At 33.7% G+C, this 15,746-nt stretch overlaps 1 protein-coding gene across 1 annotated transcript; it reads right to left on the bottom strand.

Moving 5' to 3' along the window:
• Positions 1–1,193: 1,193 nt before the first annotated feature.
• LOC106115664 (ras-related and estrogen-regulated growth inhibitor-like protein) lies at positions 1,194–14,110 on the bottom strand. The gene is made up of 6 exons (XM_013309113.1): positions 13,817–14,110; positions 6,024–6,080; positions 3,529–3,605; positions 2,484–2,665; positions 2,192–2,378; positions 1,194–1,887 (listed from the first exon to the last, which is right to left on the bottom strand). Exons 1-6 carry the CDS (start codon positions 13,878–13,880, stop codon positions 1,819–1,821), a joined length of 636 nt encoding a protein of 211 aa, XP_013164567.1. The 5' UTR covers positions 13,881–14,110; the 3' UTR covers positions 1,194–1,818.
• Between the last annotated feature and the right edge of the window lie 1,636 nt (positions 14,111–15,746).

The following is a 15,746-nucleotide window of genomic DNA, read 5'->3' as shown; positions in this document are numbered from 1 at the left end:
AATCTTCATGGTAAGGAACTCCTTGCTCTCTAGTCTAATTTTATTTTTATTATAAAAAATTGCCATATCGACACGTAAATGAACTTCGACCTAATGTAAATGTTTGTAAATTGTAAGCCAGATTAATTAAAATTAATTATACTTCATAGTCTTAGATTATGAAATTAATTGAGTTAGAATTTACGATGCAATATGTTATCGTTCTCTAACGGTTTATATAATTAAATTATTTTATTGCGCATCGGTAGTGTGCTTTGATAACCCGCCGATACATTCCATCTCAGCAAAATCAATGGAAGTTTTTCTTAACAGTTTCGATTGTCGAATCACTTGTGTAATATAATATTGATGTCCCTTTCATTCTCTTTGAAATAGACAGAGACAACATGTGTGTCATGGAGGGATTCAACGGTTGGAATCGTAAAATCAATTAGGTTTTACGACGCACTTGACAGCTCTGAACATTTCAACACTCTGTAGATATTACGTTAGATTTATATTATTCCTTTGCCAAATGGATAACAATTAAATACTGAACTAATGCACTGTAATAAAATAAACATAAAATTAATTAAATTATTAATACAACGCGATGTCTGTAAGGATTACTATAATTATAGGTTAAACATAAATTGCTAAATAAAATACTCTACTGAAAAATACAATTGCATTTCAATAATTTCATTTTCCTTTTTATCCTTAGAATAGAATAGGATATCCTTTTAGTGTCGCATAAAAGTATATAAACAAATTTAATAAAGCAAACATTAAAAAAAAACCAAATCTTGACAAAACACGGCCAAGGCCGATCCTGCGCTGGTTTCTGCTATCTCCTTTAGTTACTTACGCCCCCCATTGTTTCCCTGTTTTTAACACACTCTATGTAGAGACGTCTTTAAATCACCATTCCCTGTTTAGATTCTTCTTCTTCTGCAGTTCTGCTTCTAAATTTTATTTAAACTCTTCTCTTAAAAATGAGCTGGGAGACTGGTCAGATAATTCCTTTTTCATTTGTTTTAACGACAAGAAACAAGTAGTTTGTATTATGTCTGGTCTTATACTGTTCTAAAGAACAGGATTACTTAATTATTTTTTTTGTTTTTTTTTTAAGCCTGCGCGACATCGCGGGCAACAGCTAGTTTTAAATAAAAATGCTTAAGTAATAATATACAAATTTATTTCATAATCAGCCATCAAATTGTTCTCACATTTTTAATGAGACTTATTTTAATTATGTTTAACTTAATTTTAACTTACAAAAAGGCTCTTATTTCTTAATATTTACAATTATCAAAGTAATCGTTTACACTCCATCTATAACTAATGCGAGGTTTTTTTTACAAAAACAAAAAATAAACTATCGAGACAATGTTTTTATGCGACAAAAACTAAGTTACTAACTAAAAAATTTAAGGTGGATACAATCGTCTAACCTAGGCCCAAAAATCTGATGATTGTTGAACTATTAAACCAAATAGTTAAATCTATTTTATAGTTAACTGAACAAGGTTTTGATAAACTATGTACAAAAGTAGTTGAAGTCTATATTGCAGTTAAATAAATCAAAAAATTAAAATCAGTTATAAAATATCAATATTTCGCACATGTATTTAGGTAGCAAATTTTATAGTTTATTACTTAAATAGTAGAATCTTTTACAATATTTAAATTTTACTATCGAATCATAGACAAAAAAATAACGTATTGAACTCCACATTTAATATCAAGTAATGTTTGCAAAATATCCAACTATTCTAATATAAAAATTAAACAGTCTATGGTTTTAAAAATAATATTAAATTTATAAATAAAGTAAACTTAAATGCTTAACGATGGTCGTTTCTTTCGGACGCTTTTGCTGTTTTTGCCGAATATCGTGCCGATGACCTGTTGGGAACAAAAACATTGGATGCATTAGCTTGAATTACGGCTTCAGTGCGTGAAGGAATCTCGTTTATGGGAACCTTGTTTGCTACTACATGTACACAGGACTCTTTCAAAATGACCCTAACATTTTACTGCAGTTTTCCCTTACACGAAAACAAGAAACTACAAATTTAACTTAACTACAATGGCCCATCTTTAAATTGTCACATAATTCTACGAGATCCGGCAACCTTTTAGTAAATGTGCTTGACGGTTGTCCTGGACTCTTGCAGACACCTCGTAGATGTACTACGATTGGTCGTACCTTAGAGACGGAGTAGGCCGCAAGCTTGCGGCGCGGCGTGGGCAGTAACAACGCCAGCGCACGTGCCTCGCGTAGCAGCGCATGGAAGGCGAGCGCCGCACCCGCGCAAGACTCCGCCGCAGACACCTCGTAGAACTGGCAACCGAACCGCAACGACAACTCTTGACCCTCCTCTGCGTGGACCTCCCTAAAACATTCCAGTTTTATAGCAACACGGACTTCGAAGCCTAAAAGTCTCATACGACGATTGACAATGTGGTTGATTGGTTAATAAAAACTTTTCTATATTTACCTGGCGTGTTCGAGGTCTCGTTTATTCCCAAGGAGGGTGATTGCCGCACAGCCTGGCAGCCGGCTGCGCACCAGCAATGAGAGCAGCTCGGCAGCCGCCACGAACGAACGCCGTTCGCACACAGAGTACACCACCGCGAACGCATCGCCCCATCGTACGTGATCGCCGATGCAACCACGAATCTAAACAACAATAATCTGATTTATAAAACAAAAATTAATATACTATATGAACATAAGGAAGAAGAAGAGTGTACATTCTTGTTGTTAAAACCCGAATTCTCAACAAAAACAATCGACAAACGTTTTCATAGAACATTTCTTAAATGAAACTCTACTTGAGAATCTTTATAGCAGACCTTACATTAAATAATCGTTTTGTCTCTATGAAATATATGCATGCGTTCAAAATAGTGAACGTACAAAGGAAGCAACGCACTAAATCAGTAGAGTGCGCAGTATCAAAGGCATTAGTTAAATAAGCTGTCTCCCAGATGAAAACAAAGCACATTGCTCCGATCTTCATAACGATGACTAAGTATTTCGTTTGTTAAGAAGTATCGATGTTACGCAACCGTCGGTCAGTCGTGAAGACTTTAGACAATCGCATTGTAAATGCCGGTATGCATTGATGGTAAATAAGTTAGTTACAATAGAAACATTGCGACGGCTAATTAAGCAGTAGAAGCTAATATTTTCTCCAGGATTAATCTAGAAAGTTCTTTGATGCTCCCGACTCCAAACCACTACGTAAGGTACGCTACAAAACGAGCATAGTGTTTCGGAATGACTTTTCTACAGAGCCAGTATTATTTTTATAATTAAATCGTTCATCGTCTATCAGTGAACTGCCAGCCAGTGTTTATGATCTTTATCTACAGTTAAATTGCTGTTTGTCTTGTGAACTACGTAATTCTGAATGAGAATGCAACTATCCCTGCAAGCACGTAAAGTTTTTTATAATCTATAAGAAATAATCGACTCTATAACCAACAAACAATTGAAAGCTACAATAATAATGAATGAATTTTACAAGTGGTAGTTACCGCGCAATTTGAGGTGTCCAATATTTCTACTTCTGAAACCGCTCCATCGAATGCTACTCTATGTTGGTAGAGGAAATCTGAAACAAAGGAGAATGCTTTAATTTTAAGGTAATTTTAAAGACTCGTTATTCTTTTATGATCTAACTAACTGTCGCCCGCGACTTTGTCCGAGCGGGATTAATAAAAAGTTAATTAGTAGCCTATGTGTCCTTCCCGACTATGTTCTACGTGTATGCCAAATTTCATCGAGATCCGTTTAGCGGTTCTGGAAATACCTTCAAACAAACATCCATTCAAACGTTCGTATTTATAATATTAATAAAATAAACGAGAGAAAACATTGATCCATTTGCCGTTACAAAAACAAAACGATTTTTTATAGTATTTAAGTTAAAAGTTCATAAAAAATAATTAGATATCTGAAGGGTTCTCGACAACAAAACAAGTACTAAACTTTTATCCGTGTACATAGATGATATTGCCACTTAACACGGCATTGTTATGATATAAAAAACAAGAGAGCTGGTTTTTTACAAGCATATGACCTTAATGGGATGGTTAAAGGTGTGTACAACTTTAGTCGACTGTACCCACTTTTCACCGGAGCTTATTTGGACCGTGTAGGTAATGGTATTTCTACCGGTCTTGATAGCTCGTTTCTTTCCTTTCTTAATTAGGACAAACATAACATGTATTGACAATAATAGTGATTGAATATATGTTAAAATGTATACAAAAATACAAGTTTTTTTTTAAATATTAGCAGATTTTTTGTAAATTTACTAATATTTCTTTTACCTTGTACTAGGATATGGTTTACGACAATAGTCGAATGTCGGGATTCGAACCCACGACCTCGTGATCTGAAATCCGTACCCTTAACTATTAGGCTATTGACGCTTAATTATAATGTTACTTGAGAATTTTTATGTCAAACAACGTAATTTATCCTCCTCTAGTCTAGAGACGCTAGACTGTTTTAAGGAAGAAATTTAATATTATTTTTTCACTGTTTTTTATTTTAAAATTTTAATGCATTTTACGAGATGTTTTTAAGTAAAATATTAGCAGATTTTTTTTTGTTAATTTACTAATATTTCTTGTATCATTCCAACTAAGCTCTATATTTATGCTGAGATATGGCTTTTGACAATATTCGAATGGTGGGATTCGAACTCTCGACCACCTGATCAGGAATCCGTACCCTTTAACCATTAGGCTATTTGCGGTTCAATTTGTAAACTATACTTTTCTTAAGGATTGAAATTAAAAATTGTTTTCTTAGTGTCCACTTAGTGCACTTTGACCACTTACAACCATCCTTGACCATACAAACAGCCAATTAAAACTTTCTTATAATAATCGACATTGCAAAACGTAGCTTTCGTTTCGTAATACATTTACAATCACAAGAACATCATAAAACTGTGATAAAAAACAATCGTAAATGTTGTAATCGACGTATTCAATTTTAAAGTTATTTTAATTAAAAGTGAACAGAAATATCTGACTCAAAACATTATTTGGAAGGGAAGAGACAAATAGTACCAAAAAAAGGGTCCTGACAGACATACGGACAGACAACAAAGTGAGGGGGAATCCTATAAGGGTTCCGTTTTTGTCCTTTCGAGGCATGGAACCCTAAAAACTAACGTATAGGCCAAACGGTTGATTGTTGAAAAGTTTGTCTCACCGTAAATTTCCACTGCCATAAAACTTGTATACAAACATGTTGTCTCTTTTCTTTCAAAGGGAATGACAGATAATGCTTATACACAAATGTTTCGACAATGGAAACAGACATAAAAGCGGCCGAAATTCAAGTCATGTTTTACGGAAAATTATAATAAAATTAGTACTTATATTCAAGGATTATGTCCGGTTACAAGAAAGATGAGCGTCATTATTAAACGTGTCTGCCCTCACCTTATATATATTGTATATTTATAGAATATTGATTAATAATTTAAGGTCATTCAAGGTAAATATACGTGTTAACAAATAATTACAATGATAACATCGTACTGGCTATTTTTGACCATGATAAAGTGTTTTAAACATAACTATAATAGGCATTGGTGGTAAAATAATTATGCTTTTATCTTGAATTAAGGATTGAAGATTTTTAACCGATTTAATCTTACTAATATTATAAATGCAAAGGTTTAGATGGTTGGATGACTGGATGTTTGCTAGAAGGTATCGCCAGGACTTTGACAGCATGGATATCTTTGAAATTTGGCATTGGAAAGAACATAGTCTGGAAGAACAAATAAGCTACTAATTAAGTTTTTTTTTAATTCGCGGACGGAGTCGCAGGCTAGTTATTTTATAAAATTCTTGTATATAAATAGATTGTAAATATGTAAACGAAACTTGGTGCTTTGCTTAAATCTAACTGATGCATACATTCCACAAATTACTTAACTTAACTTAACTTCAAAATACAATAATATGTCGAAAAGATTATGTTAAAAAAATTATATAGAACTCACCCCCTGTCGAGCTGTACTCTCCGATGTACCGTTTTGTAAGATATCGCACAACCACCGCTGTAACAAACAGAAAAAAATATTATTAAAACTAACCAAACCTAGTCTTTAACAAAAGCGTCTATGTTTTTTTATTACAATTTCTAATCTATCATTTACGTATACCTTATAATATATAATAAACTTCCAAATGAATCATCAATTAGGAGGTTATTGACCTGTACTTTCTATTCATCTATTTATGTTTACAAAAGGAATGTATTGACTCCTGGAATTTAAATCATCAAGTACAAATAGTCAATGACAGCAAGAAGCTTGAATAGGACCGACCTTACTAAATGAAGTGTGGTGAATCCTGACAGTCCCATCAAAGGCTGAGCTGCGTATTCAAAAAGCTGATTACTACGGGTACGTGCTTGAAGTAATATTAGATTACAGTTACGGACATTAATTTCCTACCCATCAATGAAATATCATTTGACGACCATACTGCAAACGAAAAACTTGTCATACCTTCATACGTACTGAATTATAGCTCTTATTGTACAGTTGTATGAAATTCTATCCTAAGTGGGAAGCGAATTTAATTCTCTTGACTACGTCCTTTGATGGATAGTTATTATTGGAGTTAGTATACTTAGATAAAAACCTCATCACCTTTATTACACTAACGTATGAAGATACTGTAATGAATGTACGCCCGTTTAATAACTTCCCGCCTTTGGATAACAGTGTTGAGTTAGATATCTTTTTTATAAAGCTACTAGATTTTCTTAGATAAAGGGATGTGCAGGAATCTTTCGAACCGGTTTAAAAGTCAGGTTTTGAATAAGGAATTTCGAGAAATATTTCTTAAAGATTATTTGAGAAATAAAAATATAAGTAACACAAAAATTTATAAAGACTATATAAAATGCCACACAAATAAATAAGGAAGGTATAATAATAAAAAAATGGTACCTTTACATTCAAATACAAATAAAAAACGATAAATACTTTTAACAATTCAAACAAAAAAAAAATTTAAATGCCAATATTTAGTGATCCACATAAATTCTACAATATTTATATCTTGTTATTTTATATAAAAAAACACATATAAAAAGCAGTTGACAATTGTTGTAATGATACAAGAAGATCAAACATTGGCGACAAGCAAAGAAACTGGTCGTACCAAGTTCGGAGGAACAAGGGAACGGGTCCCGAGGAAATCGTTACCCATTCCCGACCCAAAATGGTTGCACAACCGGAGCGTCTACCTTACGTAAGTCAACTTACGATAGTTTCACACTAGGGTACAACAGTCACGCAGAGCAGTAGAGTGCGGTACAGCTATTGTTGGAACACACTACAACTACAGATCATTAACAAAGACATAGCATGTTTGTAATATACTCAAATATTAAGAAACAAATATAAGAAAGTTGTCACTTCCATACGTCTTTGAATTTTCAACTAACGATATCGCTAATCTAATTTTACTTTGTCTCGTCGGAGTACTGTTTTGAACGTTTCTGTCCTACTGTTCTACCCTCGTGTGAAACAAGTATGACAATGGACTTGAAGTGAATTCCTTCGACTTTCTAGTTCAATTCTCGAACTGAAGTAATAGCTTCCTGGTTTACCTTATATATGAATTAGTTAGGTTATCGATTTTATTGTTAGAAATATCGAGAAAATTGTATTTAAAAGAAACTAGTACATTGTTTTTTGTATAAAATGATCATCATTTCAAACAATTGTTAACATCAAAACTTATAATTTAAACTTATTAATATTATAAATTTGACAGATAGATGGATGGATGGATGTTACACGGTATCTCCGGAACGGTTCAACGGATCTTGATGAAATGTGGCTCAAATGTAGAACATAGTCTGGAAGAACACGTAGGTTACTTACTAAGTTTTAAAAAAAACAACACCACGCGGTCAGAGTCGCGGGCGACAGCTAGTTGTGGTTCTTCGCGTAATAAATTGTACCGTACTTATGTATAATTATATTTATTATAAAAATAAGCATCGTCATGATCACACTTAAAGGCCTTGGAGTTTGTTATTACAAAAATTATTGTGAATAAAAAATTACTTTCCCCTTTGCGGATATCGGTCCTTAAAACGGTCTCGTTAGTAAATTATTGCGGCGCGAAAATTACAACCGAAAAGGAAATTTTAACCTATAAATATTATTCGAAAGTACATCGTAATCAGGACTGCATTGCGCAGGACTTACCCATTATCTGGTCAATAAAAGTCAAACTTTTGCTAAACAATTTGTCATAAATTATTAAAATTTAATAACACGTAATAAAATCTTGGGACATAACATTACAATGTATTTAACGCAACAGTTTTACAATGGCAGAGAAACAACACTCTTATTTTCGATTTGATTTTAAGACTGTAATGGGTATAAGGAATTTTACTTTCTCCATTCGATCGGATTACGTGCAGTATGTGATAAAATTTCAACAGTCCTCCTTAATCGGGAAATCGTGAATTCCAATAAAATAATTAAAAAAACATTTCGTAGATGCTTGCGTACGTATTTAATTTTGCAAATATAAAAATCTTCCAAATATTTTGAATTATAAAGATTAATATAACTTTAATTTTAATTTTATTTTATTTTAATTTTAATCACAATGTATTTTTAAAAATTAAAAACTTAAAAGTGCACTCCGAAAAGTTTTAATTCTTTATTAATTTTAATTTAAGAATGCATAATTTTTACTAAATAAGTGTTCTTTAAACTAACGCTTATTTCCAGCTAGTTACAACATTGACGAAATAAAAAAAAACTTTATCTATGACTATCAACATTATCACTGATCGTGTTGTAATCGTGCTGTAATATATGACTGGCTGTAAACTGATTGACATTTGACACAAGTTTAAAAAAAAATCAAAAATCTATTAATAACTCATAGAGGCATGAAAGACAAATTACAACGGCGGAACAACATGGCATCACGTGGGTTGATAGATGGTGCACCATCAGAAGAAACAATGGTCGTTATACGAACAGGAATCTAAGGGTAATTAATAGATAGCCAACATAATCCATCACCTGTCGAAACGGAAAAAAATGGCGTTGACACGTGGCAATGGAAGTACTACACCAACCATAAAAAAATGCAGATTAGGTGATTTTTTCAACAACAAATTTTTACGGATTAAAGTCTGCCTGCCTTTAACATCGTCAGCTCACACCTTCAAGTTGTCTCCTGTGAGGGGCTTGAAGCCTACCCAAATTAGGGTGACAGGGCTTAATCAATCATGCTGGAATAGTGGATTGTTTGACCTCACACATAGCTCAGCTGCTAGTTATTACAAATGTACTGCCAAGTATATTAAACGTAACTCTTATATTGTTTGCGAAGGAATAAGCTTTGATAACTACGCATTCAAAGGAGTTTATTTATAATTTAACTTCTTGGTCATAAATAAATTATAGTATTCTAAACACGTAATTCGTAATTTACTAAAACGACTCTTCCACGATATTACGATTCTTTAGATATATGACGTAATATATATTTGTAATTCTTCTGCAGACCGTACATACCGTACTAACAAATTTGTCTGAATAAATTCATTACATAAATAAATTCAAATGCGATTTATTTATTCGTATTTTCATTAGAAAGTTAACCAACTTTTTATAAATATGAAATGATATTTTCTCTTAAATCGAATGTCATTTGTCAAGATGGCCGCGCTCTACCAACATATTTAATTCGCCGTGAATTATGAGCGTAAGTGTTACCATTTATAATAAAATTTATGTCCAACGAATAACCACAGGGTACACGAGATGCATATCATATTTCGTAAACGGACCTGTAATATGACCTAAATGTCGTAGGTGCATATATATTTTCCTCGGCGGTTAATGTTTACGTTAAAAGCTTTTATAGTATTGTTACTATGGAGAATTAAGTCGGAGTTTAAACGATGTTAGTCGGACAGATATCCGCGATAGCCCCTCCCATCTAATACGGCAGGAATAGAAAACAATTTAGCGTGTACGATGCGAATGAGTTAAGGTAAGACGCGACATGTCGCTTGTCGGTTGTCGGGCGGACCGACAATTAGGGCGGTGCAATTACGAGCAGTCGGCCGACAGGCGAGCCGGTGCAGTCCGTCCAGTCGGCCGGTGGGTCAGCGAAGCGATTTCCCGACGGCTCCGTTGGCTGGCGCCGGCGCGCACGTTGTGTAACTCTTAAACGACCACGCATTAACACGCCGGTAGTCGAGGTCGTTGCTCCACACACGGACACGGCCTACACTATGCAAAATACTTAATTATAACCTCTCGAAGCTATTTTTACATTATAGAGATCACAATCTTTACAGATTCCCAAACGAGGCGTAAACCCATAAAACTGTAAACGAACAAACATAAAATCAATCTACGAAAGCACCGAAATATGGGCCTTAACCTTTTAATATAAACTTTAGCTTACGTACCCTTGAAGGTTTATAACAAACAATTGTCTTGGTATTAAAAAAAATATAATTAGTAGACTATGTGTTCTTCCAGACTAAGTTCTCATGTATGTCAAATTTCAGCGGGATCCGTTCAGCCGTTATGGAGATACCTTCAAACAAACATCCATCTATCTGTACATGCGCATTTATAATATAAGTAAAATAGACAAATACTAGATTCAAACACGTCCTTGTTCTTAGTGTAAATCTTTGCGATACTGACGCATCACCTTTACAGTTACCTAAGTGCCTTAGGACGTAAGTTATCTTGGTCGTTGTAGAGGTATATAAAATGTTATGGATAGAATTGTGATATTCGATTCTCCGATACAACTTTGATTCCGTTACGCGTTTGTGGTAATCCGTTAATCTTTGTCGGCGTGGGTGTCGACATATGCGTTTGTCTCTCACAAATGTCTTGCCTTTTGAGTCATATTACTTGCCAAAATGAAAAAGAAAAGATTTACATCATACTAATCTTACTAATATAAATGCGAATGTTTACATGGATGGATGTTTGTTTGAAGTTATCTCTGGAACGGCTGAACGGATCTCCCTGAAATTTGGCATAGATGTAGACCATAGTCTAGAAGAAGACATACTTATTAACTTGGGGACGTAGTCGTGAGTGAAAGCTAGTTTTTAAAATAAAAGTTGTATATATTTGAAAGTAAAAATTACAAAATAAATATGACATGTTATTACAATTTACCCTACTGTGAGGAAGAATTTTGTTCATATATTATATGAAAACGTACAAATGAATATTAGAAACATAATGGTGCTGCAAACGCGTCTTTCGATTACTACTGTTAACATTTAACGATTTAAGTAATTCACATAATAACTAAGGTATTACTAAACGGTAATTATTGCAAATAGAGGAAACGTAAATTACCTCCTAGTCGTACGTATATTCTGACCATCTCAATATAGTGATTAAATAACCATTGTTTTCTGAAATAAAAATCTTTGTATAAAACATATTGTTATCCCTATCATTATCTTTGAGAAAACAGAGATAACGATATGTTTCACACGGGGATTTTAGTCTCAGAAATCCACAGTAACTCAGCTAAATATGAATAAGTCTCATACCATTACGATTATCACCAGATTTCACTTATAGACTTGAACATACCTCGCAATAGTATAAACGATGTAACTGGCGAATGATTGCTATTAAAAACTTCACACATAAATAAACACGCACAAACACCATTAGCTAGCCATGAGTTATCCACCGTACAAATTCCAACTATTATAAAACAAAAAGCGGTCATTGATCCCTTAAGTAATAAATTATTCAAAGATATTCTATAAAAATGCTTACCTACTTTTGTTTGATGGATGTAGGGATAAAAATAATTATTTATTTATTTATTTTCTCTCAAAATCTTTTAAAGTTGGCATAGTTAACACGGTACTTTGCGATCTAACTTTTACCAACTTTGTTATATTTCGGGATGATGTTAAATTACTTGTTCACAGTATTAATTATCATTCCCTCCATTCGTCTTGTCATGATCCATACTCGTACAATAGTAAAAACGTACACCTCGGTTTGAATGGTTACTTTATTTCTGTTTTTTTTTATAAATATAATGTATAAATAACGTATCATATAAGACGGCACTTACATTTCTTGGAATCAGTATCACGAATCACGATCTTCTCCTTCACAACAAAGAGTGGAATACATCGCTAAAGAATGTGATAACACATACTATGTGTAAATATTAGCACATAGTAATGCTATCACAAACGCATATCAATCTTATGATACATCTATACATATTTAATAAAAATGGACCGTCTGTACGTAATATAGAGGAAAAAATTATATTTCGTATGTCTGTCCGCTAGGCCGTGTTTGTTCCACGTAATCTCTGGAACGGCTGGACCGATTTTGACGAGACTTGGACTGGAAGGTAGCTTGCACGCGGACATGTTATAGGCTACTATTTTTATTTTTATTTGCGCTGTGGAAGTCGCGGGCGATCGCTAGTTCATTAATAAATATATTTTGTTACGGCATTTATAAGCTAGTAAAGATAAAAAGATAAATAAAATCGTATTTAATTTGCAGTTTACATTTGAGTAGTTGTTTTGCATTTGGGTTGGCAACCTCTTTACCATGAAACCCGCCAGGCCTTGACCTCGATAACTTGCAAATTATTCTACTTACGTCAAGCAAAAGTTCTTACGACTCCATCACGAATACGTTTCCAAATCGATTTATTTTCTTTTCTCGTAATTATACGTTGATAACACAGTCGTTATAAATTCTCATTAAATATACTAGACAAACTTAAAAATTGTATTTTTTTTTAAGTATTCTTACACTTGTAGTTGTTATTATTTTCTAAGGAGTTCATGGGACTAACATAATCAAAACAATGAAAATCCCTATAAAATAAAGAAAAAACTTTATATCGCATTTTATTTAAAATGTTATGAAGGTTTTAATTGAAAAATTAATGAATTTTATAAACCTTTTAGCATCTATTAAAAGCTACTTTTTCTAAAATTCATGTATATTCTAAAATTACGTATAATCTTACTAAAATTATAAATACGAATGTTTGGATGGATGGAAAAAATTTGGCATAGATGCAGAACATAATATGGAAGAACACATAGGCTACTAATTAGAACGGAATCGCGGGCGACAGATACTACTAAAAACATCTAATTATATACGGATGAATACTTCTAGTCTTTAAATTAAGCGTCCAAGTTACCGCTATTCGAATAAACAAACTAATATTTAGTAAAACGTTCTTTAAATATCGTAGAAAACAGAAAGGAACTAGAACAATAACAGTTCTTCGTATCGATTGTTTATTTAATAATACTCAGAACGTAATTTATCTATAAGCGTTATTTAATCTGTATTTATTTATTTGACTCCAGAGATAAGCGGGCAAATGCAACAAAAGAAAAACGAAATACAGGTAACTTGATTATATCAATAAGTCTGCAAACATTTTTATCAATCTAGTCTCATTTCACACATATGACACAATTTTTTTTTTATCGTAGACGACAAAAGTATTCTTACCCAACTTAACAACGCGAAAAATGTGTAAATTTTTCGCGTGAAATATTTTACTGTAGTATTTATTGCTTGTATTTAACCTTATTTTTTAAAATTTAATTTGTAACTTTTTATATTTTTTGTAATGGAATTATGACGAAGTTTTACCAAATACATTCCGTGGTGAAAAATATAGAAATTGTAGTTAAATATTTTTTGCAGCCAAGAAAAAATTAAATAGAGTTAAAGAAATAAATACTAACCCGATTTCCCGCTCCGCGGGCTTCCGAGCACCACTACCCTTATACGATTTACAGTCATCTTCATTTAGAAAGTTTATTTTTTCACGTGTAAATAAAAGTCTGGATTAACCGATCATATTTCTAGTATCCAATCACATCGGTCCGAATTAACACTTTAATATTCACGGTACACAAATTTTTACACGCGGATTATCGTAAATGATATCGTGAATACGGTGGTTGTGAAAGCGCGTGGCATGTGGGCTCGTCCGATCGCCGCGACGTTCCCCGTGCGACTGACTGGAAACCTCGCATCTCGCATCAGCCTGCGCAGCCTCCGTTCTAGATCTGCGTACGCGCATACAATAAGGAATGCATCACCGTTTAATTTAAAATCCGCGTCGACGTCGACACCGAGACATTCTTACGATAATTTATTCAAAAATATTTTTTACTGTCCGATTGTGTTCCGATAACATTCTTTCTTTTCGCTGATGGTCGAAGATAAGCAGAAAATTAGTTTCACATGTGATTTTCATTAAAATATTTACATGTTTTCCTTCCCTTATATCTGAAACGGAATTTGAAAGTATATGATTTTTGAAAACGATTTTGCCTCTAATAGAAAGGGAACCATGCACCCGTCTCTATACCTATTAACCATTGGGAATATAAGTCCTTTCTGTATATTCATTCAATAAACAACTGCTACGTTACACGAGCACGGAAGCGGAACGAGTTTAACCATCTAAACACGACTCTTAGATATTTAACAAGAGAGAGTGCAATTTGGTATATCTAGTAAAAGCTTGTATACAAACCGTTTAGTTGTCGGAAGGTCTGGCCATCATCTAGATGTCGTGTCTCAATGTGAGAGCGACTCGGAGGCGCCTTTTGCAATAAATTAATTCACACTAAGCCGTAATTGGATCTGATCCGCCTACGCCAACCTGCGCTAAAGTCAGATTAACACCGGCAGTGCGCAGCGCCCTCTGCGGGGGCAATTTGTAATTGTATTGATGCTAGACGATCATGCAATGCTTTTCGATATAAAATAATAATTATGCTAGAAAATATCTTATATATAAAGTTATTGTGTCACAATGTTAGTTATACTCCTTCGAAACCGCTTGACCGATTTTTATGAAATTTAATATGCATATACTGTCGGTCTGAAACTCTGCTACTCTCTCTCTCTGCCTAGCTTGCATCTCACAAGGTGCTGGGATCAGCTTTCCCAATCAGTCTCTCCCACTTCGCTCTGTCCATGACATCTTCTTCTGAAACTTGGCACTCACACATGTCTTTTATTTACTACATCTTTCCATCTCGTTTTGGGTCTGCCTCTGGTTCTGCGACCAAGGAGGGTAAGTTGGAGTGCTAAATTACCGACGTAGTCCGGCGGCCACCTCCTTACATGACCATACATCGCAGCCTACTCTCCTGCATCTTGTCGGCGATGTAGAATCTGCTACTATCTACTTTTTAAAACCCGCGCGAGCGGAGCCGCAGGAGAAAGCTAGTTTACAAATATACTGAGAGAGAGACATAGAGTTACAAAGTAATATACATGAACAAATAGAAAGATTAAGTGTTACTTACTATTACTGAAATCCTAGACAAACATTGATCTGTTCTAAAACTTCCTAATTCTATATTAACGGTACGCCTTTTACCGATTCCTCTAATAGATTTAACATCAAAGCTAATTCATTGAATATTTATTCCTAATTACCGTTACCCGATATTCCATTTAAAAATTAATTAATTACTTTATTTATGCTCTTATAAAGTAATTTCGATTAATTAACATCATCTCAATGACTCACGGTCGTATAATCCGAGAATTCTCAAAATAGATAACTGTAAAAGGAAGAATCACTTCACCTATCTCTTCCACGTACTGTTCTCACTGGCTTTCTGTTAGGTTTCTAAGCGTGTTTCCACTGCT

Source organism: Papilio xuthus, unplaced genomic scaffold (genome assembly GCF_000836235.2).
Source record: "Papilio xuthus unplaced genomic scaffold, Pxut_1.1 DF827777.1, whole genome shotgun sequence".
NCBI classification, from domain to species: Eukaryota; Metazoa; Arthropoda; class Insecta; order Lepidoptera; family Papilionidae; genus Papilio; species Papilio xuthus.
This window is presented reverse-complemented; position numbering and strand designations above follow the sequence as displayed.